General features: G+C 43.9%; 1 protein-coding gene across 2 annotated transcripts in view; it reads left to right on the top strand.

Annotated features, from left to right (window-relative positions):
- Positions 1-24,310, top strand: part of SMYD1 (SET and MYND domain containing 1) — a 44,988-nt gene extending 20,678 nt beyond the window's left edge. The window contains exons 3-10 of one of the 2 annotated variants that reach the window (XM_053664505.1): positions 160-373; positions 3,026-3,156; positions 5,421-5,459; positions 8,879-9,068; positions 15,752-15,844; positions 17,914-18,077; positions 19,072-19,240; positions 20,458-24,310. In XM_053664505.1, coding sequence (XP_053520480.1) covers positions 160-373; positions 3,026-3,156; positions 5,421-5,459; positions 8,879-9,068; positions 15,752-15,844; positions 17,914-18,077; positions 19,072-19,240; positions 20,458-20,616 — 1,159 coding nt within the window. In that variant the 3' untranslated portion in view covers positions 20,617-24,310. The remainder of the gene's footprint in view (positions 1-159; positions 374-3,025; positions 3,157-5,420; positions 5,460-8,878; positions 9,069-15,751; positions 15,845-17,913; positions 18,078-19,071; positions 19,241-20,457) is intronic. The other variant, XM_037125600.2, reaches the window with a different exon arrangement.
- The last annotated feature ends 2,757 nt before the right edge of the window (positions 24,311-27,067 follow it).

Here is a 27,067-nt window from a genome sequence, read left to right as displayed (position 1 = left end):
TTTGTCTCCCCCACTATAACGAACTTCGTGATAGAAGAAATTCTGTCTAGTTCAGAGCTGTGTATTGGGCCCCATACTGCGGCATGCACAGGCAGTCGGTCAGTGTTTGTTAAACGAATGAATGCATTGGGGTCTCCATAACCTTGCCCCTCTCCACAGGCTGGCTGCACGCATCATGTGGCGGGTGGAGAGAGAGGGCACTGGGCTCACAGAGGGCTGCCTGGTCTCTGTGGACGACCTGCAGAACCATGTGGAGAACTTCGGGGAAGAGGAGCAGAAGCAGCTGAGAGTGGACATGGACACCTTCTTGCAGTACTGGCTGCCCCAGAGCCAGCAGTTCAGCGTGCAGTATATCTCACACATCTTTGGCGTGGTACGATTCCTCATTAAGTGGGGGTGGGTGACAGCTGGGGTTGTCCAACGAAGAAGTATTCAGATGCTGCCAGGCCGGAATAGGGAGGAGGGGCCAAGAGCTGTAGTTACAGCCCTAAAATGAACAATCGTCATCTAGTCCTCTGTCTTTCTTCTCTTGCTTACTATGAGGTTATTTCTGACCTATCTGAATTGGCAACCCAACACAAACATTCCATTATCTCTTTTTTAAAAAATTATTTATTTATTTTTAGAGAGAAGGGAAGGGAAGGAGAAAGAAAGGGAGAGAAACATTACTGTGCAAGAGATACATTGATCGGTTGCCTCTCATGCACCCCAAGTGGAGACCTGGCCCGCAACCCAGGCATGTGCCCTGACTGGGAATTGAACCTGTGACCTTTCCATGTGCAGGTCGTCACTCAATTTGACATGGTCGGCACAGGTTGGCACTCAACCTGTGACTGAGCCGGACCAGCCAGGGAACATCTCATCATCTCCGAGTGGTAGATTTGGATGATATTTTACCTTCTTGTTGATCTGCACTTCCTGTATTTCCTGCTGTCCACACTGAAGACAAAGACCTAATACCATCCCTTCCTGCCTATTAGTTACCTTGAAAAAGAAATGTCCTTCCTTTTCACAGATCTATGGGCAGAATAATGGGGAGCCCGGAGTGGTGGGTATGGAAGCCAGAGACAGGAAAATAAGGGCCTTTTGGAGTGCGCTGTCATGTAGCAACAGAGCCAGGCCCCTTGTAGTCCTGAGAGTCCAGGAGGTAGGGATGGGAGTCCTGAGGATCAGCAGGCCGTGGGTGGTGGGGGTAGATGTCTTCCATCTGGCCGGCCCAGCCCCTTCTCTGGTGTTGGTGAACTGAACGGGGGGGTTACTGTAATAACAACAACAGCAGAATCACAACCAACATCTCTTATCATGTGCTTACCATGTGCTGGTGCTTCTGTAATAGAGTTTTCCAGAGAAACAGAACTATCTGTCTGTCTATCTATCACCTACCTGTCTATCATCTATCTATTCGGAGGAGAAGATTTATTTTAATGAATTAGCTCTTGAGATTGTGGAGGTTTATTAAATTCAAAATCTGCTGATAAGCTGGTAGGCAGGACACCCCCCTCCAAAAAAGAGTTGCAGTTTGAGTCCAAAGACCAACTGCCCGCAGAATTCCTTCATGATCAGGGAAAGCCAGTCTGTGTTCTATTAAGTTTGTTGACTGATTGCATGAGGTCACCTAACACTGTGCAGGATACTTTCTTTACTTAAAATCTACTGATTTAAACGCTAATCTATCCAAAAACACTTTCACAGAAGCATAGAGAAAAACGTTTGACCAAATATGTGGGCACCATGCATAAAATTGACTATCACATCTCACCACATATTATTTTATGCAATCTTTACAATACAAGGTACAGTTTATGCTTTTAACATTCCTACTTTATAAACAGGAAGCCGAGGCCCAGAGGGGTTAGAGAACTTCCACAGTGAGCTGGTGTCCATGGAAGGGCTGGCAGCAGTCTGCCTGGTGGCAGAGTTGCTAATCTTAGCTCTTAGGCTCCAGAGGCCTGGAGTGAATGAGTGTCATAGACCATTCTGGGTATCCCTCGGTAGCATGGTGGCTATAGCCACAGAATAGCATAATCACCAAAGTGTAGAGCTGAAAGAATCATAGAAATCATCTAGCCCAACCTACAGATAGGGAAACGCGGGCTCAGAGAAGAAAGAAATTTAACTAAGGTAACATGGCTTGTTAGTGGTGTTGACAGGCCTAGCTTCACCTCCTTGCTGAATGGCCCAGGGGACTGAATGGAGGAAGTGACAGTCCTCCAATATGAATAACAAATAGCCACATGCTACACATATGAATATACATATATCAATGCATATTTTAATTAGTATAGTATATATTTATATTATTTATAGATAAAGCAGACATTTCTGTGCAGTTGATAATGTATTTTAAGTTATATTTATTCTTATGCATTTTCATACCCTGACAGCAGATATTTGGAAGCTGTTTCTATAAAGAACCTCTTGTTTTTAAGAAAAAGGAAATAAAGGGAGTGCCATAAATAACCATCTTGATTTGCCTTGGATTCAACATAAATGTTTCATAAGCTCATCAGAGTTTAAAATTGTGAACTGGGAGTATAAATATCCAGCAGACACAAATAATAAGAAAAAGATATCAACTTTATCTTGTGAGCAGCTGTAGGAGTTGAGGCTGGGTAGATCAAGAAAGCAGGAGGCAGGGGAGACACATACACACACGTGTGTGTGCACAGGCACACCCAGTAACGCAGCGTAGTGCACGGAGAGAAGCCAAACCGAGGCTGGGGAAGGCTCGAGTGACACCCTGATACAGGAAAAGGAGAGACTTTCAGAACCAACTTTCCATCTTTGGCCTTTTTACAAAATAGCTAGCCCAGACTTTCAAGGTGGTGTTGTATAATCTGGAAGGTCATTTGGAATCACAAAGAGAATGGGAGACTGTTTTATTTCCACATTCTCTAAGCATTTCCAGGATTAGACTGGGTTTTGAATATTTTATTATTTAAAAAAAACCTTTTAGTAGCTAGGATGGTGTTCTGTCCCTCGTCTGTGTCTGTTAGCTGACTCGTTTCTCTTTTCCTCTGGGTAGATTAACTGCAATGGCTTCACGCTCAGTGATCAGAGAGGCCTACAGGCAGTGGGCGTGGGCATCTTCCCCAACCTGGGTCTGGTGAACCACGACTGTTGGCCCAACTGCACCGTCATATTTAACAATGGCAAGTGAGTATGTCTTTCACTGGGGTGGTGTGATGAGAATGGGGAAGTCTTATGATGTTTTCTCTGCTTGACTTAAGCCAAAGGTAAACTGTTGAACCTGAACTAGCATGGATTTCAAATGAGAAGAAAATAGAAATTTCATTTAGAATAATTGTGGCTAGGAGAAAGGTAATGAGGAGGATAGCAAAGAGTTGTACATGGGTAATTTCTGAGTCTTTTTGTGTTTCTTGAGCTTGCCTAGATATGCCGGATAAACCTCTAACCACTATTTCAAAGTGGTGCCTTGATGCCTTGAATCACCTATCTAGAGGTCATTACAAAACATCACCAACAGAGAAGGCACTTGACAGAAGCATATATTAGTCAAGGTCTCAGCAGATATCAGAAGGCATGCTCAGAGTCTACCTGAAGGGAATTTAATAAAAGGACAATTTATAGAAGTGTGGGTAGCATTTAAGCAACTAACAAAGAATGGTGAGGTGTCCAGGGTTTAGCAGCAGCATGAAACCATTATCATCTCTAGACCTGGAAGTGAAAGACATACTGTTGTGGTTGGTGAGAGCCCCAACCATGGGACAGGCCCTTTCTCCCCCTCCCCCACCAGCTTGGCTTTGCCTGTAGAGAAACCAGCTGCTGCTGGAACCATGGACAGCAGGGAGGGAGCCAGGAGACTAAACACCCCAACTCTCTGTTTTTCTATTGGCCAACCCCAAGCTGAAGTGAACGTGCAAAGCAAACACAGTGATGAGATCCTCAGAGGTTGTTGATGACTATCAACAACCCCCCGCCCCCACCACTCCACCCCAAAGAAGGCCCAGAAGGGACAGAAGGGTAAAGAATGGAGTTTGGGGGTGGAGCACAAAAGGAGAAAAGTCAGCACACAAGATAAGATGAACAACCGGTTGCCCATGGCTCAGGCTTGGGGGCGGGTTTGGGGGAATGAGCCCTGAGCAATATTGCTTTTGCTCTTAGAGACAAGCTCTTGTGACAGATGCAAGCTGACTCTGAGCCATCAGATTTGAGCAGGTTTTCCCCCAAATTTCCTGGAAACCAAAGACAATAGTTTCTGGTTCTGAGCCAAGAATCAGGTCTAATCCCTAATATAGTAGGGACTCCGATTTCCCTTTTCTTTCCTATTTCTGGAAGTAAGGGCCCACATGACATCAGGCTCTTAAGCAACTGAGAAAGTCACTCAAGACAGGGAAGTTCATTTTGTATCCAAATGATCTTTCACAACATTTGTGTTTCCCTTCCTAAGCCTTCTGTTGTCCAGGGTTAGCTTGGTTGGCAGAGAGGATCAAATTCAGCCATACACAGGGCTGGACTTTCTGGATACCCCTCCGCTAAGAAATGGTGACCCAGGGCTCTCATTACTACCTGTGATAGCCACAGGAACCTGGGAGCCCATTTTTCAGATCGTTTCCAAGATCTGCTCTGGTTTCTATGCACCCACTAATTTTGAGCAGCCACATTTTACCTGGGCTTCTTGGTTGCTGTGCAAGAGAAAGTGACTGTTCAGTCCCTGTCTAGCTGCCTGCCATAGTGGAAAGGACACTGGTCACGATGTTAGGGGCCCAATTCTAGCCCCCCAAATTTTTATCTACTACCTGTGTGACCTAACCAGTCATCATACACAGTTCAAACTCTCCATGAGGTAGACATCAAAAGAGGCAACACCTATTTGTCTAAGATACTTGTTAGTGGGATAATAATAGCTTTCCATCTTTTATTTCATTTTTTAAAAATATTTTTATTTATTTATTTTTAGAGAGAAGGGAAGGAAGGGAGAAAGAGGAGAGAACCATCAATGTGTGGTTGCCTCTCATGTGCCCCCTACTGGAGACCTGGCTCATAACCCCGGCATGTGCCCTGACTGGGAATCGAACCTGTGACCTTTCCATTCACAGGCCGGCAGGCACTCAATTCACTGAGCCACACCAGCCAGGGTAGCATTCTACTTTAAAATGCATTGTCTCATGAATCTTATTGCCAGGTTTTCGATGAGAGCATGGAGGCCAGGGGAAAGGAAGTCAATCGTCCAGGGCTGCATACTTTTGAACCCAGAACCTCTCATCCTAAATGCAGTGAACTTTCCACTATACCAGGCTACCTCTTGTCAAGTGAGCCCAGCTATAGGGGCTGGGATAGAGGTTGTTGTTATGGCCAAAGCTTTGATTGCATAACCTGAAACACTGTGCACCCTTGCTAGCTGTGCAGGATCAGTCAATGCTAATGATTTCTATTTGGGTGTCTGTTTTGTCTTTCAGTCATGAGGCAGTGAAATCCATGTTTCACACCCAGATGAGGTGGGTCAGTTCTTGCAAACGTCCCTGCTCCTCTGACCCACCTCCCTCACTTGCCTGGTTTGCTGGGGCCACCCTTTCCTAAGATTCCGTGGCTGCTGTCTGTCTGTAATGTTCTTCTGCACCCCAGAGTCTCGTCTCTTTGAATGCTGTATTCTTAAGCATTTAAATTAATCGTTTTCTTCTTCACTCACCTACCACCTGACATGGCTTTTTGGTACTTTGCTTTCTCTCTTCCTCCTCTTTCACTTCTTACTTCTCTTGTTTCTCCAACATCAAGGTGGGGTAGTCCTTTCTGGCCCACATCATCTTGGCAAAAATCCATATTGTCCCTCTAAACCCTGCTTACCAGGAAGTGAGGATTGCTGATATAACTGACCTACTAAAGGGCTGTATGTTTGCTTATAACCCCCAACTTCTCACCCAGACTGGTTTCCGAAAATTGCACCCATAACTGTGATGTCTTGATAAATATTTATTCATAGTATTCTGTTTACTGCTTCTGGCTAACTATGAGTTAGTGGTTTGGGTTAGATTTTACTTTTGACTTTTCTTAATCACAACAAAATGGCCCCAGATGGGTCTTTTTTCTCAAGCTGGGCTTGAAATACTGGAAATACTCTTTGGATTTAGAACAAGTGCTGCATGGGAGTTTAGGCTTTAGGAGTGCACCTTAGCCTGTGTTGGCATGCACTGCATGAGACTTTGAATGATTCACATCATCTCCTGGGCATTTTGGTCCACATCTCTAGAGAAAAGGTCAAGATGAGAGTGTCTCAAGGGACCTTCCCAGTCTCTATAAAAATACTTAAATTGATTGTTACTTGTTGCTCAGTTGGCTAAACTATACAATTGCGGAGCATTAGAGATGAAAGGGGATTCATTCCCTGATCCCCAATTCCAAGTTGGTTAAATGGGGTGTAAATATATACATTTCTCATATGTAAGTGACATTAAATTAATTTAGTTTGGAAAGTTCTCTAATATTATTGAAATAAATTGAGATACTTGGAGACATTGTACAAACTGGCTTAACCATGATGGGATGTAAAGCTACTGGAAATTCTAACTTATTGGCCATTGAATCACTATTGAATGGATATATGTTACTATGGGAGACTGCCTCTGTAAAAGGGGCTGGTGGGTTTAGCATGCTTATTGACTCTACCACGACCAAACGCCTGGAAGCCACACTCAACACTGACTCAGATATTGCTCACATGAAACTGTTTAGGACATTAGTAGAGTCCTAAAACCAAGGGCTTTTGTGGATCTCACTTCCCATGCATTGCAGACTCATGAGGCAGACCGAAAACAACCAGGCGAGGCCAATATGATGTGGTGAGGCATGCATGGCACTTGAGTTCTAATCTTGACTCTGTTGCCAAAGTGCCATGGGACCTTTGGGGAAGTTAAGTCACTTCTCTGGGCATTAGTATCCTCATTTGTGAAATGAGAGGGTTGATTCCCTGCAGCTCGAAAACACTAGGATTCCAAGCAGAGCTGTGGGTAGAATCACCGGGCACCCCTCTCCCTCTTGCCTTTCATCACTTCAGTAAGAGCTGCTGCCAAACATTGGGGTGGGGGAGAAAGGAAAGAAGGAGCCATAGATGAGCGGGAACTTAGATTTTACTAGGTGCCGTATGGGTTGTTTATATGTATATATTATCATATTTATTTGGCATGTCAGTGGACTCCACTTTGGGAGAACAATTTTTAACCTTAAGTGGTCACCTTAAGTGGGCACTTAAGTGCCCAGACATGCATGTCACTGCTGTTCAGTAGTTGCTTACTCATTTGTCACTTCAGAGCATATGGAAGAGGATGCCTTGAACTAGGATGCTTCTGTGGTGCTGAAATCTTGTCCTACCTTTCACACAGTGTCTGAAAGCCTCTCTGGGAGATAAATGAAATGACCACAGACCTCTCTGCAGAAGCTCTGCCCAACCTCTGCATCCTGCTACTTACTCTCTGGGCAATGGTTTCCCCACTGGGTAGTGAGGCTCTAGAGTACTGGGAAGATATAGGAGCACAGCTTAAGCTCACCACTTGTTTTCTGCAGTTTCTGGCCATGTGAGTGGCTGAGAGGCCCATAGGCTGATCTCTGCTTGTCTGGCTTACCTGGATGTCAGTTCTGCAGTGAGCTTTTGTCTTCAGCACATTTTGCATCTATTACATGGCAAAGTGGGTTGTGCTCTAGGTCATTGGAGGGTCAGGTCTAGGCTGGAAAGGGATTGAAATGCCATCTGCTCTTGCTAACCACCTTCAGCTAAAAAGCCCTGTCCCTAATAAACACAAAAGTGAACAATGCAGCAGACTAACAGGGCCGGGCTCTGTTTGCTGTCAAGGACCTCCTGAATCAGTCTCCTCACATAATGTGGGCCTGAACCACTGGTTGAGATAAGAAGGGTCTTATAGCTAGACACAGAGTAGGTCAAGATTGTGGGCAACTGAAAATGTGTGTTTCTGAGGGAGTGGTTCCCAAACTAAGCAGAAATGACTATTGAGTCTTCTTTTGTTTGAGTTTTCATTTTGTTATTATTTCTCTCCCCTTTGTTAACAATCAGTAGCTGATTGGATAATTGCACATGGATAATTGTGGGCATGGAAACTATGTATGGTTTTAAGACCAAGACCAGTAGTCTACTGGGAATCTATTTGAGCAGATTTTAGAGCAATTTACAGAATGGAGCAGATTTGATTGTCCTAATGAGTAGAGCAGACTTATTTAGAAAACTGTCCATTAGGCCACATCTCCTCTTTTTGGAAGAAATGTGAGCTTTCTTTCTTTCAAAAAGATTTATTTATATATTTATTTTTAGACAGAGGGGAAGGGAGGGAGAAAAAGAAGGAGAGAAACATCAATGTGTGGTTGCCTTTTGTGCACCCCCTACTGGGGGCCTGGCCCACAACCCAGGCATGTGCCCTGACTGGGAATCGAACTGGTGAGTTTTTGGTTCACAGGCCAGCATTCTGTTCACTGAGCTACACCAACCAGGGCTCTTTCTTTCTTTTTTAAAAAATATTTTGTATTAAATTTATTGGAGTGAAATTGGTTCACAAAAACCGTAGAGTTTTCAAGTGACAACTCAATAAAACATCATCGGCACACTGCATCATATGCCCATTGCTCCAAGCAAAGTCTTTCCAGCCCCATTCTCCCTGCCCTTCTCTACCTCCATCTTCCTCTCCCCACATTTACCCTCTGGCTGTTACCACCCTGTTGTCTATGGCTATGTGTTATGAACATATGTGTTTTGGTTAATCCCTTCACCTTCTTTCATCCTGAATGGGAATGGGAGTTTTCTCAAGCACTAGGGAAGTTATTGTCTTTGAGACTCAACTCCATGAAACTTGAAGAGCACAAAAGCCACTTGGATAGTCCTGAATTTGATTTACTCTTTTCCTTTGCCCTGCTCTAGAATTGAGCTCCGGGCCCTGGGCAAGATCTCAGAAGGAGAAGAGCTGACGGTATCCTATATTGACTTCCTTAATGTCAGTGAAGAACGCAAGAAGCAACTGAAGAAGCAGTACTACTTTGACTGCACGTGTGAGCACTGCCAGAAAGGGCTGAAGGATGACCTTTTCCTGGGGGTGAAAGATGACCCAAAGGTACACACAACCCCGCTTGGGGGAGAGGGTTGTGTCTACCTACACAGGAGCCAGGCCTGGGTGGATTTCACAGCTAATCAGTGCACCCCTGCTCATTAGTTCCCAGGAGGCCAGCCTGTAACCCCTGGGAAGACTGTGCAGTACACTGCAGACAGGTCCTAGCTAGTGCCAGAACACCACCACTTGCTGGGTATTTGAGTTTGGGGGCATTACTCAGTTTTCTCATCTATAAAATAGGAATGATGACAACAATTGCAAGGGCTGTTATGAGGATTTAACAAAATTATATAAGCAAAGGATGTGGCATAAACAACAGACACTCAGTAAATTTTAGTCCTCCCTTTGCTCCTTTGCAGATTAATGCTGAAAATTTCACATATTGAGATCAGTTGGTCAAAGAGATTCATTGTCTGGTTATTACAAAGATATTCCTAGTCCCATGGAAATGGGCAATGTGGAGATGGGGCAATGTTTAGGTTGGTTAATTTGCTTAAGTACTGAGAAGCTATTGCCTAATTGATGGTGAGACCACAGAGCAGCAGGAAGGCTTACTGAGGGGGGATGTCAGGAGCTCAGCTGAGCTGGGAGAAAGTGGAGCTGCCAGGTGTTGGAGCAGCCAATTAAAGCAGTATTCCCTTAATCACTTCCTACAGTGGGATAAGCAAGAGGCTGAACTGAGGCAGGCACACTCCCCCTATTTCATTTGCCCCCATGGGAAGGTATACTGGTGGAGGGTCAGGTGGATCAGCACAGATGTTGGGCTCATCTCATTGCTGAGGGGCCCAGAACAAAAGGCTCCTGCAGTTTTATGAGCCCTAAGGTGAGGGGTTGGGGGAGAGAGTGTAGAGGAAAGACTAGGAAAGGAAAAGTACTGGGTGCTGGGTCAGAGTGGGGGAAAGTATATGTCTGTAAGTCTCATCACTCCCTCCCCCATCAGGAGGCCTTTGTAGAAGGGTCTAAAAAAGACCTCTGAGCAGGGCCTCAGGTAAAGAGATCTAGAAAGAAAGGTCTCTGGGCTGGGAATGCAAATATTCTAAGAGCATTTCCAGCCAGGGGTCTTGACTGCAACACCCTTCAGAAACTGTGCACCAAGTCTGGTGTGGGGCAGTGCAAATAGCCACCACCCCTGTCCCATCCTGTGAGGCCCACCAGAAGCATCACAAAATAGAAAACAGAGAGGAACAGAGTGGGGAGGAGCCAGAGCAGGACAGGGAGGGGCCACCAGAGGAGGAATCAAAAGAAAAAGTAGAGGGAGAAAGAGAGAGATTGATTCCCCAACCTTGAAAAATTACCGTGATCCTATTGAGAACTACAGCTGATGAGAGAGAAATAGAAAAACTTAAGAAAGCACAAAGCTACAATTAAGGAGAATGTTATCAATTTTGGTTTTATTTTCTAAACATTTGGCTTTTATTTTTATCTAGGTTTGCATATACATATATTGAGAAGTCAGGAACCAGTTTGGTGTCAGTTGAAAGTTTGGGGATGAGTCACAATGGCTGCTATACTGAGGGGGCTTATCAGGTTGGGACAAAGAGTTATGAACAAAAGAAAGAAAGGCAACTGTGATGCCACTGTGGCTACACAACTTGAAGAAACTGTTAATAAGTTAGTCCAATTCATCATTTACAGACAAGGAAACTGAGGCATAAAAAGAAGACACTTGCCCAAGTAGTCTGTGATTCAATGCAATTCCTAACAAAATACCAATGGCATATTTCACGGAACTAGAACAAATAATCCTAAAATTTATATGGCACCACAAAAGACCCCAAACAGCCATAGCAATCTTGAGGATAAATAATAAAGTTGAAGGTACACACTGCCTGGTATCAAAGTATACTACAAGGCCGTATTAATCAAAACAGCATGGTGCTGGCATAGAAGCAGACATAGAGATCAATGGAACAGAATAAAAAGCCAAGAAATAAGTCCACACCTATATGGTCAATATTTGACAAAGACGTCAAGAGTGTACAAAGGGATAAAAGTAGTCTATTCAATAAATGGTGTTGGGAAAATTTGATAGGTACATGCAAAAAAAATGAAACTAGATATCATATACACGAATAAAATTCAAAATGGATTAAAGATTTAAATGTAAGACTAAAAACCATAAAACTCCTAGAAGAAAACATAGGCATTAAATTCTCTGACATTTAACTTAGCAATGTTTTTTTTTCCTGATATATCTATTTGGGCAAGGGACACAAAAGAAAAAGTAAACCAATGGGACTACATCAAACTGAATTTTTTTGCACAGCAAAAGGAACAATCAACAAAACAAAAAGAACCTATTGAATGGGAGAAGATATTCACCAATGATACATGCAGTGAGGGGTTAACATCATAAATTCATAAAGAACTTATGCAACTTGACACCAAAATGACAAACAATCCAATTGAAAAATGGACAGAGGACCTAAATAGATATTTTGTCAAAGAGGAGATAGAGATGGCAAATAGACATATAAAAAGATGCTCACTGTCACTACTCAGCAGAAAAATGCATGTTAAAACCACACAGAGACTTCACCTTATACTTGTTAGGATAACTATCCTTAATAAATCAATAAACAACAAGCCAGTGTTGGCAAGGATGTAGAGAAAAGGGAACTTTCATGCACCATTGATAGAAATACAGACTAAGGCAGCCACAATGGAAAACAGTGTGAAGGTTCCTCAAAAAATTAAAAATGGAACTGTCTTATGATTCAGAAACCTAAAACACTAATTCAAAAGGATATATGCACTTCTATCTTCACTGTGCGTTTATTTTCAGTAGCTAAGATATGGAAGCAAGCCAAATGCCCATTAATAGACAAATGGAGAAAAATGGTGTATATATATGGTATATATATTGTACCATATGTTGTATATACATTGGTGCCATATGGTATATATAACATTGGTGTGCATATATATATGTGTGTGTATATATATACACACCAATTCTTTTTCATTATATATTCCACTATATATGTATATAGTGGAATTATATATAGAGTGGAATATTTGGATTATGGAATATATATATAGTGGAATATTACTCAGTCATAAAGAGAATGAAGTCTTATCATTAGGGTTAGCATTAGATGGATCTAGAGGGTATCATGCTAAATGAAATTAGTCAGAGAAAGACAAATACCACATGATCTCACTTACATGTGGAATCTAATCAACAAAATAACTTAACAAACAGAATAGAAACAGAAGAATAGATACATAGAATAGACTGACAATTGTAAGAGGGGAGGAGGGTTGAGGGGCTTGGGGGAAAAATGTGAAGGGATTAAGCAAAAAAAATATATATATTACACATAGACACAGACACCAGTATGGTGATAGACAGAAAGAAGGGGGGATGGGGGAGGTGGAGGTGAGCAACGAAGGGGTAAATGGGGAAGGAAAGAGACTTGACTGTGGGTGGTGAGTACACGACGCAGTGTGCAGATGATGTTTTATTGAGTTGTACACTTGAAATCTGTGTGGTTTTATTTACCAATGTCACTCTAATAAATTCAATAATTAGGAAGCCTTTCTTCTAGCTCTATGACCCTGCATGTAAATTGTTATTAAAAAAATAAAATTAAAAACAGAATAGAAAAAATTTTGATTCTATTAGCATATACACACGTGTGTGTGCAAATATAAGCTGCAGTCCAGTCAAACACACTGAAAAGGCCATATAGGGACACTTACTATCTATGGTTGGTGTCTGTCCTAATTTGTTAGTGCCTTTACTGTACCAGTTGTTAAATATTTTAAATGTTATTCATATATATATATAATTGTGTATTATATTGATTATACTATTACAGTTGTCCCCTTCCCCCTTTCATTCCCCTCCACCCTGCACACACCCTCCCACCCACATTTCCCCCTTTAGTTCATGTCCATGTGTCGTAAGTTCTTTAGCTTCTACATTTCCCACACTACTATTGACCTCCCCCTGTCTATATTTTCCCCACAGTCTATGCTACTTATTCTCTGTACCTTCTCCCTGCCTCTCCTCCTCCCACTCCCCTGTTGCTAACTTTCCATGTGATCTCCATTTCTGTGTCTCCACTCCTGTTTTAGGTGTCTGCTTAATTTGCTTTTGTTTTAGGTGTGGTTGTTAATAACTGTGAGTTTGCTGTCCTTTCACTGTTCATATTTTTTATCTTCTTTTTGTTAGGAAAGTCCCTTTAACATTTTGTATAATAAGGGCTTGGTGATGGTGAACTCCTTTAACTTGACCTTATTTGAGAAGCACTTTATCTGCCCTTCCATTCTAAATGAAAGCTTTGCTGGATAGAACAATCTTGGATGTAGGTCATTGCATTTCATGACTTGGAATACTTCTTTCCAGCCCCTTCTTACCTGTAAGATCTCTTTTGAGAAATCTGCCAACAGTCTGATGGGAACTCCTTTGTAGGTGACTATACCCTTATCTCTTGCTGCTTCTAGGATTCTCTCCCTAATTTTATTCTTGGCTAATGTAATTATGATGTGCCTTGGTGTGTTCCTCCTTGGGTCCAACTTCTTTGGGACTCCTTGAGCTTCCTGGACTTCCTGGAAATCTATTTCCTTTGCCATATTGGGGAAGTTCTCCTTTATTATTTGTTCAAATAAGTTTTCTACTTGTTGGTGTTCCTCTTCCCTTTCTGGTACCCCTATAATTCGGATGTTGGAATGTTTCAAGATGTCCTGGAGATTCCTAAGCCTCTCCTCATTTGTTTGAATTCTTGTTTCTTCCTTCTTTTCTGTTTGGTTGTTTCTTTCTTCCTTCTGGTCCACTCCATTAATTTGAGTCCCAGTTTTCTTTCCATCACTATTGGTTTCCTGTGCATTTTGCTTCATTTCACTTAGTGTAGTCTTCATTTGTTCCTCTAATTTGTGACCAAAATCAACCAGTTCTGTGAGCATCCTGATCACCAGTGTTTTGAACTGTGCATCTGATAAGTTGGCTATCTCTTGGTCACTTAAAAGTATTGGCTCTGGGGCTTTGAGCTGTTCTTCTGCTTGAGCCATAATGTTTTGGTCAGGTTTTACCTGTTATGTATGAGTGGCGGAGCCTTAGGTGTTCACCAGCGTGGGGCAACCAAGTTGCTGGGTTATGACACTGTATGTGGGGGTGGGGTCAGAGAGGGAACAATGGCACTTGTGGATTTCAGTCCCCTCTGCTGCTTCCTGCAAGCAAATTGGGCCCTTCTGATGCTGGTTCCCATGTGGGTGGGCTTGTGTGTGTTCTAGGACCCTGTGGGTCTCTCCAATGAATTCTCCTGTGAGGCTAGGAGTCTCTCTCAGCACCTTTTCAATTGGTGCTTTTAGGCTTTATTTTCCGACACTGGAGCCCTGGGTTGTGTGGTCTGTCTCACTGCCCATTTTTGCCTAGTTTATCTGCATGTGAATCTGTGACCGAGGTCAGCCCTGTGCCACCTGCACTCCTGGGTCTGGCAGCCACTGCCTTTTCCTGCTGGAACCCCTCTCCTCTGACCACTGACTCCGCCCCTCTTACCCATCTGGTCGAATGGTTGTTGGACTTCCGTACAATTCAGTTTTCTGTCTGTTCTGATTGTGTTTTTGTTTCTAAATTCTTGTTGTCTTTAATTTTGGTTGTGCAAGGAGGCACAGTGTTTCCACCTATGCCTTCATTTGGCCAGAAGTACACACACACACACACACACACACACACACACACACACACACGGTGTATATATGGTAAAATGTAATGTTCCTTAAAATGTGTTCATCTTTGGGGTGGGTTTGAGGGATTTCTACTTTTTTCTCCATGTGTTTTTCATATATTTTAATTTTATAGTCAGAATAAATAATAAACTTACTTTTATTTTGGAAGAAATGTGATCATATTTGCTTAAGCAAACAAAAATGAGAAAAGAGTTTTAATATGGATAAGCACAGCAGATACACATTTTCTCTGACTATAAAAAATTTTGGTACTTTGAAATTATGGTGCCCTCATAGACTTCTTCATAATGGTATCTCCTTGCTTCAAATATCAAAACCACATTTTAAAAACAATATCATTGGATTCCTTAGGCAAATGCAGTGAGCCTAATGAGTCTAGATTTCACAGAGACAGCTGACAAATTCTCTCATAATATTCTTTTGGTGAAAACAAGAAAATATGAACTGATCATAGGACACTTGGGAGGGTTTGGATTTCCATAATCTAGAGGGCTGTCTTCCGTGAACTACAGTGGAAAACTGGAGTACAAACTTTAGTCAAGTCCTCAGCCTCTGTTCTCAGCCCTGTGCTGGCCAGTATTTAAGTCAATGACTTGGGCAAAGACAAAAGAGCAAGGGATGTAGTATTAATGTATATGATTGACTTGGAGTACAGAGGGAGAATGAAAAATATTTTGGGTGATTGAATGAGAATCCAAAATGCCAGAGAAAATACAGTGGGAGGCAATGTCAGATTCTATACTGGGTCCAAAAGCCCAGACATGAGTACAGGGTAAGGATGACTGGCCAGCAGTAAGGGTCTGGGGCTTGGTCCATGGCAACTACAACATGAGTCAGAGTGTGATGAGGGAGCTGCAAAAGCTATGGGGATCTTGCGCAGCATTTTTAGAAATGCAGCTTTCAGAATGGGGAAGGCATCAATTTTGTAATGCATTGAACATCAAAGATGGCAACTACGCAGAGATGTTATTCAGTGTTCCTCCCTTTCCCAGCCCTCTCAGGATGCGGTGAAGGAGATGATACAGTGCTCCAAGGAAACACTCGAAAAAATTGACAAGGCTCGCTCTGAGGGCTTGTACCATGAGGTAAGAATTCCTTTTATTGGTGGATAGGGATGGAGAGGAAGGCAGAAAATTTCTCCAGTCAGGAAATGAAGTGGAGTGGAGTGAAGATGGAGAGGCTACCAAGCAGGTTGATTTTTAGGAAGATGTCCCTTTGTTGAGACCAGGACTCCTCTTGCCCTTATGTTTTTAGTAGTTCTGAGGGGTGTGTTCTCAGTGACTATTCAACCCACTGAAACTGGGGCCAAGAACACAGGCAGCCTGACAAATGTCCCCGGGGGATCTGTGATATCTCAGGTTGGCATTAGAAATGGAAAAATCGAGATGGCAGTGGGTTGCTTGCTTTCCTATATTTAAATGCATGTCTTGGCTACAGTTTCCAGTCTCTGCTAACTGAGCATTTAGCCCTGGCTCCCAAAGCACCAGGAGTTCTCAGCTGGCTGCATACTGGGATCACTGAAAAATCCTACTGCTCAGACCCTAACCCAGGACAACTCTACCAGATGCTCTTGGGATGGGACCCAGACACCAGGATTTCTAAAGCTTGCAAGTGATTTCGATGCGCATCCAAAGTTGAGACCCACTGACCTGCAGAGCACTTGCACTGAATTCCCCTAGGCAGTTTTTTAGAAATATAGATTCCTGTGTCTCATCTCCTAAGACTGATTTATCCAACATGCAACAGAATACAGGAAACATAAATCCATATTTTTCAAGCTCTTTAAACAATTCATGAAAATGAAAAGAGGTCTTCATTTTCATCCTTTACTCTCTCACTGTTGGCACATTTTTGAGCCCTTACTGGGGAGATCGATACAGGACATTCTCCTTGACTCCCAGAGCTCCTTCAGGTGGGGGAGATGATCATGTGAACAAAGTGTTATTGAACAATGTGGAAAATCTATGTCAGAGGCACGAGGTAGGAGTTGGAGCAATCAGGAGGGCCCTACTCATCCCACTCTTCTGGCTTCTCCCCTCCTCTTCATTTCTCCTTTTTTCCAATCAGAACAACCCAGGGGCAGGTATGGGGCTGGACACTACCCCATGGTGTAAGAGAACGGCCTGTTGGACCGGTGGATGGCCAGCCTATATTTGCCACATCCCCACCCAGTTGCCTCATAGGCCTGTGGTCTCAGAGCAAAATTAGCTTCCATTCATTTAAAATGGAAAGAATTGTGTGACATTTCTTCAGTGACAGTGGCAAGGGAAAAAGAAGAGAACCGCAAACAACTAAAACCTAAGGACCATGTGACTTCACAGAAGGCAGCCTGAGCCCGTGTCTACATGTGAATCAGACAGAACAGCCTGACTCCAGGTTGATTGGGGTCAGACCCATCTTGTTTCTCACCAGGACCGTTGTGGTGTTCTCCTGATGGCTCTGCCACCTTCCCAGGAGCCTCTCCCCTGCCAGTCCATCTCATATACTTCAAGCAGGGCCAACCTGATTGTTCAACCTCACCATGCACAAGGACCACCTGAGGCTTATGCAAACCACAGAGGCCAGGGTCCCTTCCCCACATACTGTATTTGGTTTCAACTGTTCTGAGGGTAAGACTCAGGCATAGGTGTTTTTAAAAACATCTCCAGGTGATTCCAGAGCACAGCCAGGGTGAAGAATCATAGGAAAGGTGGTCAAGACAAAGCTTGATGCTCGGTTTGCTCCATTGTACACAACCTGTGTGACTTCAGCAAAGCACTTACCCTCTCTGTGCTTCAGCATCTTATCTGGTAAAATGGGAATATTAGTGGTACCTATCTCATTGTATTATTGTGAGAATAAAAAATATATATCTAAAATGATGTAAAGCTAGATCTTTATCTTTCATAACTCCCACCTATGAACTGACTTATATATGAAAGCTCCTCGTTTTGCCATTCAGTTATAACTGCAGTTACCCTTTCCATCCCTACATCTTACCCTGACAGGACCATTTTGCTACTCAAACCACAAACTGTCGCTCTCCTGCTTCTGTCAGCAATTTCCTCAGCTTTCAAAGAAGGAGCGCCCGATGTCATTGTGAGCCCCCATATGTAAATGAAGCCTGTGCTGCACGTGGTGCATTGGTAATGGATGGTACCTGTGTCTCTTCTAGGTTGTGAAATTATGCCGGGAGTGCCTGCAGAAGCAGGAGTCGGTGTTTTCTGACACCAACATCTACACGCTGAGGATGCTGAGCACTGTGTCAGAGGTCCTCTCCTACCTCCAGGCGTTCGAGGAAGCCTCACACTACGCCAGCAGGATGGTGGATGGCTATATGTAGGTGGTGATCCTGGGTCTCACACAGTCTCTCTAAAATGTGTCTGTTCCAAGCAGGACACTAGATGGCACACATGTTGCTACCTCTCCCTCCTGTACCCACAGCAGGCATCAGTAATCGGGGCTCTTTGCAATGGGCCCTTTTATTCTTTTTTAATCATGGTGCTTCCAGTGGTAATGACCAAGTAATCAGACCTGGTATCTGAGAAGAAACCTGTTTATCATCCCTGATCATTCCCAAATCCTCCAGCTCATGCATGAATAGTACTTGATCTGACGTCTTGCTTTTGATTTCCTTAAGGCTATGTCCAGCTTGATTTTATATGCTTAGAAAGTGTTTTCTCTCTCATAATCAACACAAAAAGTCCCGTGAGCTTTCTTTTATTAAAGAAAAATGAGGTGTCAGCCATTCTTAGAAATTATGATACAATGCCCTTGCGTTCACTCTACCAATGTCCTCTCTGTCCACAATGGCATGTGAATTGGCATTTCTGGCCAAATGAGTGTGTTGGCACAAGAAGGTTCATTTTGAGGGGAGGATGTTACTCATAAACGATATGTGGGAAAAACTATATAACATGTTAAAAGAAAGCTCTGTTAAGAAGGTGCCAAGGAGGAAAAAGTTCTGTCCCAATAAGGACATTCAAGTTGTATTTTTTTCCTTTGAACTTCTGACTGCTTTCCAGGGAGAGGGCTGGGGCGCACCTGAGAGCTCCCAGCTTCCTGCAGGAAAGTTCGGAGCACAGTCCTGGTTCCTTTCCCCCATGAGGGTGGCTCAGTGGCTCAGGCAGAGTCTCAGCTCCCAACATCTTTGCTGTGTGGGGTTCTGGGCAAATCACTCAGCTCTCTGCTTCCTGATGGGCTGTAGATGCTTCATGGCACTGGTGGGAAAGCAGATGGACTTCAATGAGAGTATTTTATAAGTTGTAAAATACTCTGCAGGCACAATAAAGGCTGGAGTTATGTGTTATGATTATTTCATATGCCCCTACAGGAAGCTCTACCACTCCAACAATGCCCAACTGGGCATGGCCGTGATGCGGGCGGGGCTGACCAACTGGCATGCTGGTAACATCGAGGTGGGGCACGGTATGATCTGCAAAGCCTATGCCATTCTCCTGGTGACACACGGGCCCACCCACCCAATTACCAAGGACTTAGAGGCAAGTAGCATCTTGACGCTGGGCCCCCCGCCTGCTCTGAGCTCTCTGAGGATAAGAGCTGAGTTCTGGACTCTGCTTTTGGAAAGTCCCTAGATTGACTGCTAGACATGAAGGGAACTCAGAAAGGTTTTAGCCCACTCCCCTTGTTTTACATATGAGGAAACTGAGGCCGAGGGAAGAGGAATAATCTGTTCATAGTCATTTAGCTAGTGGGTGAGACGAGAACACTAGGATGCTCCAAGCTTGGACTGAGAGAACCTAAACAGTGGTGCACATGTATGTGTGTGTGTGTGCACATGCAGCTGTGTACATTAGAGAATATGCTACATAGAGTAGACTTGGGGAGCATGGGCTCTGGAGTCAGACTGCTGGGACTGAGTTTAGCTCCCCCACTGTCTAGCTATGTGACTGCAAACATTGAATGTGTGGGCCTCAGTCTCCTCCTCAGTAAAATGGATAGGCTTGTAACGAGGGGTCAGTGAGTTCATGTGTGAATGTTTAGAATGCGTCTGGCAAATAGCATGCTCTCAATTGCTGCTGGTTTCCTTTGTGATTTGAAGGGCTGGCTTATCTGAGAGTGACAGAGTTCAAAGACTGTTCTCAGATAGTGTACTGTAGGGAAAGATGACAGACTTTGATGTCATAAAATGCATGAGGAGACAAACTTTATGTCCAGTGTATTAAGCTTCTCAAAGGCAGAGTTTTTTGTCAGTCTTATACACTGCTATATCCTCACCTTTTCAGCTATGCCTGGTCCTTAATAAGTATTTCTTGAATGAACCTATGGGAAAGTGAGGGCTTTTTGTGTGTGTGTATCACGTACTGTAATTTTCTTACCCTGTTGGAAAGTATGAAGGAATCTTACCCATTTCATGTATGAGGAAACTGAGGGCTGAAAAGTTTCTATCACTTACATGAGGTCCCACCACCAGGTCCCCTCTTGATGGTTCCTGAGAACAAACACTATCCCTTAGGAACAAATCCCTCAGCTACTCTCTCAGGGGTCTGACTCCCTCCCCCCAACAAACCGAGCCCACTGTCAGGACATTGAGCCCCTAGTAGATGGATATGTCCTTTGAGAAGGGAGAGTGACTCCCTCCTTTGGGACTGGGAGTCATTTACCCCATTGTATGCCCTTTCCACAAGGGCTGAGGTAGGTCAGAGACCAACCTCAGGATGCTTGTCATCACTGTTCACAGTGTATCTGCATCCCACAGGCCATGCGGGTGCAGACGGAGATGGAGCTGCGCCTGTTCCGCCAGAACGAGTTCATGTACCACAAGATGCGTGAGGCTGCCTTGAACAACCAGCCCATGCAGGTCATGGCTGAGCCCAGCAGTGAGCCAACACCATCTCTGTTCCATAAGAAGCAATGAGGACCTGCCTGGTGGAGGGGGCACTGTGGCTGGGGGACTGGGGAGACATTTTGGAGGTAGTAGGGTTCTGGGGAGACCCTTGATGAGGAAGTCAGAGTAATGCTCAACCTTGTTGCTATGGGAATGCACTGCTCTGTGTTCCCCTGTGTCCTTTTGGTTAATTTCAACTCAGTTTAATTTAATCAACTCATTCTATAGCTCCACTCATCCTACCAATATTTATTGGATAGTGGACCTGAGAGAGAAAGAAGCTCCAAAAGTAGCTGGGGAGGCAAAATGTAAATAAACAGAGCACTGTGTAATAACAAATGCAATGGTAAACAATATAGAGAGAGGGCAGTAGAAGGCATGGCTGGTGTGTGTGCGTGTGTGTGTGTAATGCAGCATGGCATATCACGGAGGGGATGACATCTGAGCTGAGGGGGCAGGTGCTTGAAGTCTCAGGGGGCTGCTCACCCATCTGTGCAGGTATCTCTGGGCTGCTCTCACCCATGGTCTGGAATATCCAGGATTTGGCAGACTGGGTTGGGTGATGTCTAGTTTCTTTAGGTAGGTGTGGAGTTATGAAAAAGTGGCTGTGTTGGCTGTTTAGGTTCTACCCAGAGAATTGAAACCTCTTCAGAATGGTGCATATGCAGGGTGAGATGTGGGCTTGAGGCCTCTTTTTAAAGTCTGGTTTCCAAGTATTCTGAAACATTTTCTAAAACACAGGGAGGGAATATCTCCTTTCCCCAACCTCACCGCCAAGCCTTGTGATTCCCTAGGACAATATCTGAGATTTTTCTGGCCATTGGCCTGTTAGGATTTAAATCTTTTCAGGGTGAAGCTGAGGGAGAAACTTGGAAACACATATATCTGATGATCTCAGGTCCAGTAGAATTGGCCTTCGTGGGTTTTATTTGATTACATCTTTATCATCTTTACATCTTCATTACTACCACTCCCTGTCCCAGTGAATCTCTATTCTTAGTAATAAACAATTATGGCTTGCCTTGCTTAATTTATTTTACTGTCCATGTGCTGGGCCCTGCTCTTCTCATAAAAGGGAACATCTAATCTGGACTCTTCACATCTGGGGTAGGATCTCTTTGGGGGTGTGACCAACTTGCCTTCATTTTCTGGAAGGCCGCTTGGTTTCCACACAAGAACAGGAATTAATGAATCTAACTCTGTTATTTTTCTGGGATTTCAAACCTCTCACCAATGTTTTGGGGATCCTGGAGCAGAGCCATCCTTTTAGGGGAATCACCAAGTCTCCTCCACCTGGGGCCTCCTTTGACCCCAGAACTCTAGCTAACAAGTGATGCTCCGAGGCCCAATATTAGTCATTTCTGCCTGAAGTGTTAGCTTCTCCAGTCCCACCCTTTCATCTTCAGAATGACCTGCCACCTCCCTGTGCTCCGTCCAAATGGCTCTGCAAGTGTGCCAAAGACTTTCTCTGAAAACTTGGCAAGCGTGCCACCTCTTTGCAGAACACTCGTGTTGGTATTCAGCTCTTCTTTGAGGATACCTGTTCTTCAGAAGCCTTCACAGGAAGTCTGACAGTTCTGCCAAGCCTCTACTACAGGCCTGGAGGTGGCACCAGCATCCTCCTGGGGACAAAACTGGCACAGTCAAATGACCACTCTTCCACTCATATAAAACCTCCCCCAAGCTGTCTTTCCTCCTTTGTCACTGTTGTTTGGTCATTCCCCATATCATGATCCCATTTTCCATCCCCTCTTCCTCATACTTAGCGTCTTCTGTGTCCCCTTGACAAAGCATCTAACCCTCATGTCTCACAGATTTTTTAATTTACTCATTCCTATTTTTTTCATTAATACTCTCTTCTGACCACACCCTGGGCGCTGTCATCACCCATCACTTCTCCATTTTTAAAGTCTAACTTTCTGGTTATTGCTCCTACCCTTTCTCTTTCTCAGTCCCTTTTTTCTACCCCAGACTACTCTATGATGTCATGTGTTTCACCCTCCTCCTGTCTTCACTTCCTTCCAGCTCAGCTGGTCCTCTAACCCTCCTTCCTTTTTGCACATTCTCCCTTCCTGCTGGACAGAGTCCCAACCCTGGGTTAATTCAAGTGTCTTGTTCTTCCTCTTCTGTACCTGGAAATGTGAGCTCAGCCAGGAAAAGAGCATGGCCTTTCTGAGCACAGGTGCCTCTGTGGGCTCGCTTCTCCTCTCCAACTTCAGCTGGCTTTTGGGTTCAGCTTAGAAGTGCTTCATGTGCCACTGATTGGCTCTCCTTCCCTTTTGTCAAAAAGCTATTTTAGTCCTTCAGCCCTGCTCTCAAATCCTCTGCTTTTGGCATCTCACCTCCTGCTTCATGGAGAAAATGGAGGCCAGAACATGGGATTCCCTCAGTTTCCCCTCCCTGTATTCACACTCGTCATGTCTGCACCCATCCTTCCCTCCCCTTTCCTCCTCCACCTGTACTCTGGACTCCTTTCTCCTCTACATCCTTGGGGCCTTGCTTCACTTATTGCTTCTTCTCCACCCTGGGTCCTCGACATTTCTCTGTTCTCTGGCTTCTTCAGTGCAGTCAGCAAATGTGCCAGGGCTAATCTTCAATCATAACCTTCACAGCTGAGTATTATTTTAAAGGACTTGTCTCTCATAGTTATTATCTTCTTTTCTTCACTTTTCACTTCTTCCTGAAAACACTGCAGGCTGGTTTCCTGAACTCCACTAAAATAGATTTTACCAAGGTCAACTCTAGTGAGTACTTTTTAGGCTTTACATCATTTGGCATCTCTGCATTAGCTGACAGTTCCAGAACTTGATTTCTGCAACACCATTTCCTTGTGATGATCCTTTGATGTGGTTACTCAGTCTTCTCTATCCTTGTTCTCTGCATACCATGACATGTGGGTATTTCCTATAGCTGGCTTCATTTATTCTGGTTACTCTTAGTTTATTTTCATCTCAGTCTGCACACACGCTCTGCATGAGCTCAGCAGGCCCTTGGTTTGTTCACCACCTTGAGTCTGATATTCTTAAATTCATATTTCCCAATCTTGTCCTTGAGCTCCAGCCTCACACACCCCCTTGAACGTTCTACAGGTACATCGAACTCACCACACTCAAAATAAAACTTTCTCTTTCCTTTCTCTTCTCTCCAGCTCTTCCTCCTTAGCACACTACCTGAGAACCCCGGACTTCTTCTGTTGAATCCTAGGTTTCAGTGAAATCCACTCACTTACAGGTCCTGAGTGACCCATGTTCTCCTGCCTTTCTTTGAGTTTTCTATATCTAAAACACCTAAAACCTGCCAACTTTTATTTATTTTTCAGTGTTCGGTTTGGAAATCACCCCCTCTGTGAAGCCGTCCCCAAATGCCTTTGATTCAGCTGGCTACCTGTCTGGGTCTCTCTCTCTCATATTACCCTAGAATCTCCCATTATAACTCTCTCCTTATGGCATAATAATTGCCTTTTTAGTTGCCTGCCCCCTCCATTAGATTGTGAGCTCCTGGAGGACAGGAGCTGTGCCCCTTTATTCATCCGTCTTTGTATCTCCAGAACCTCGTACAGGTTCTGAAATATAGTAGGTGCTCAGTAACTGTGTTGAATGAATGAGTGAATGAGTAAATGAATGAATTTGCTTATTTCAGAGCAGAAGAGACATGAACTGTGTATTTTGAGTTTTTATGTTATAGCCATCAACAAAGGCCATTAAATCCACTGTTTCCAAACAAATGTGTGACTTCTTTCTTTCTGACAATCTGTTCAGAGCAGTACTGTCTAACAGAACTTCCTGTGGTGATGGAAATGTATTCCATCTGTGTCGTCCAGGACGGTAGCTACTAGTGGCGTGTGACTAACGAGCATTCGAAATGTGTCTGGTATGAGAGAGAAAGTGAATTTTAAATTTTATTTAATTTCCATTAAAATAGCCAATGTGGCTAGTGGCTACTGTATCGAACAGTGCAGTTTTAGAGAAGACTTTACCATAGTTTTTAAGATTATGGGCACTAAGACAAATTGAGTTCATATCACAAGGTATTAGCCTGGACTGCTTATTTCACCTGTACCTCAGTTGCCTCATTTCTACCTACCACAGAGCATTGCCTTGAGAATTAAAATTTTTAAAGGTAATGCCCTTAAAACTGTGCCTGGTCCAGTATAAGTGCTCCACGAGCATTCCAACCATGCTGCTATTGTGGTGTCCTTTCTCTTAATCAGAAAGTGAAGGGTAGTCATAGCAGTGATATGCTGGAACCAGCTCTTACCAGCTTGTGAGAGCTGACTGTGCACATCTCTTTCCAACTCTGCATTCATCAATATTACATTGATACCTTGACATTGGTCATGGTGGGAATATTTACACCATGGTAATTGGCCCAACTTTAGAAGAACATATTAATCGGTAGTGTTGTCAATCTGTGAAAATGGGGTTTACTATATAGACGTAGCAGAATAGATAAAAATCATTAAAGAAATCTTTACTTAAACTGGAGTGACACCTGCATTCTGAAACCTCTACCCCAAGGGCCATAGCAAACTAGTGTCAAACCTCTGATTACACTTCAGACTAACGACCTGCCCACACTGCACCAACACTGTATTGACAGATGTATGTATTAAAGTCAAGATACAGCCACTGCTTGGGAGAATTGCTCAAGGGTTGTTTCTGTAAAGAGTTAGAAGGGAATTCATATAGCAGAGGCACAGCAAAGAGGATAGTGACACCTCTGAGGGCAGAGGTGCAAGCTTCTGGACCACAGTGTGCACAGCTGTGAATGACAACATTCTGTGTGTGAAGGTAAACAGCACTGCTTGGAGCTTCCTTGTCTCCTCTGGCCCAGCATTACATATAAACCACCCAGTCTCACATTGTCCAGGAGGACCCCATCAATCTCAGGAAAGCACACCATGCAGCATGACCACAGGCCAACATAGGGGTTCACTGACTCTGGCATGACCGTCCTCATTATCGCCTTGGCCTCCCCACCTCACAGGGCTTGGTCTGACAACATTCTGGTTCAGGCAAAGTTTCTCAGATGTCCTTAGGAGTTGTATTTGTGCCTCTTGCTATAACAAATTACCACAAACTTAGTGCCTTAAAGCAATACTGATTGCCCTGGATGGGTAGCTCAGTTGGTTGGAGTGTCATCCTGATACACCAAGGTTGGGGGTTTGATCTCTGGTCAGGCCACATACAAGAATCACCCAGTGAAAGTATAAATAAGTAGAATAAGAAATTGATGTTTGTCTCTCTCAACTCAATAAATAAATTCTTTAAAAAATGCAGATTTATTATAGTTCCAGAGGCCCGAAGTCCAAAATTTGGTCTCATGGGGCTAAAATCTAGGTGTCAGCAAAGCTGGGTTCCTTCTGGAGCCTCTAGAAGAGAGATCTATTTCTGGCTTTTTTCAGCTTTCTAAAAGCTTCTCTGGAATGCCCACATTCCTTGGTTTGTGGCCCCCCAGCTTGCAATTGCTCCTTTTTTGATCCTCCTGCCTTCCTCTTTTACTTACAAGAACACTTGTGATTACATTGGGCTCACTGGGATCATCCAGGATAATCTCCTCCTCCCTTCCTCCTAATCACATCTGCAAAACCTCTTTTGCCACATAAGAGCACACATTCACAGGCCCAGGAGTTTGCACATGGACATCTGGAGGCCATCCTTCTGCCCATCCAGCCGTCTGCTGTCAAGCCCTCAGACCAGTCATGCAGGCACAGCTGCAAACCCCTGAGCAGAAGACAGGGACTTCGATTCTGATTTTCAGGCTTCAGGAGAATGAATCTTCCTTCCTATTCATCACATTGACAGCCATGCCCAATTTGATTTCTTCCTCTTTCTCATTCAACAAGAAGGTGTTTCTAAACTCTCATTTAGCACACCACAGTCCTGTCTCACTGCTTCTCTTTTGCCCACCAGTCCTGGGCAGGTGTAGTGCATGTGGAATCCCCTTGTAGACTCTGCTCCTTCCTGGGTTTGACACACAGCTGGGCCAGTGCTAGGAACCACAGTTTGAAGCAGCAGATTGAATTCCAGTTTTGTGGTTTGTGTCCTTTGCTGGCACTTATATTTGGCCTTGTAAGATGGTCCTTTGCATTTTATTCACCACCTGTCTCGTTAGACTATATGTTTCTTGAGAAGAAGAATTTTGCCTTCCTCATGGTAGTAGGTGTTCAGGCAATTCATACATAGCTTATTTATACATGAACTCACTCATTATTTCCCTACAGATCTCTACTTACTACCACACCATCCCCCTAGTTCCTCAGGGTCTTGGATATCATCTTAGATATTTCCCTTTCCTTCTCTGCCTGCAATGAGCTCCTGTAGCTTATCTTTTCAGTCCAACTTCTCCTCCTCCCTTCTGGTACCAGTACCAATCTTTCCTCCAGAGACTTTCCCTACATCATGAGGTTCTTAGGGGGCTGTTCAGGATGGGTCGACAGCCTGCTCTATCCTGTCATAGCATTTCCTGACGTACAATGATG

This window comes from Artibeus jamaicensis, unplaced genomic scaffold (genome assembly GCF_021234435.1).
Source record: "Artibeus jamaicensis isolate MK-2021 breed Jamaican fruit bat unplaced genomic scaffold, CSHL_Jam_final contig_384, whole genome shotgun sequence".
Taxonomy (NCBI): Eukaryota; Metazoa; Chordata; class Mammalia; order Chiroptera; family Phyllostomidae; genus Artibeus; species Artibeus jamaicensis.
The sequence above is the reverse complement of the archived record's forward strand: the minus strand, read 5'-3'. Positions and strand labels throughout refer to the sequence as shown.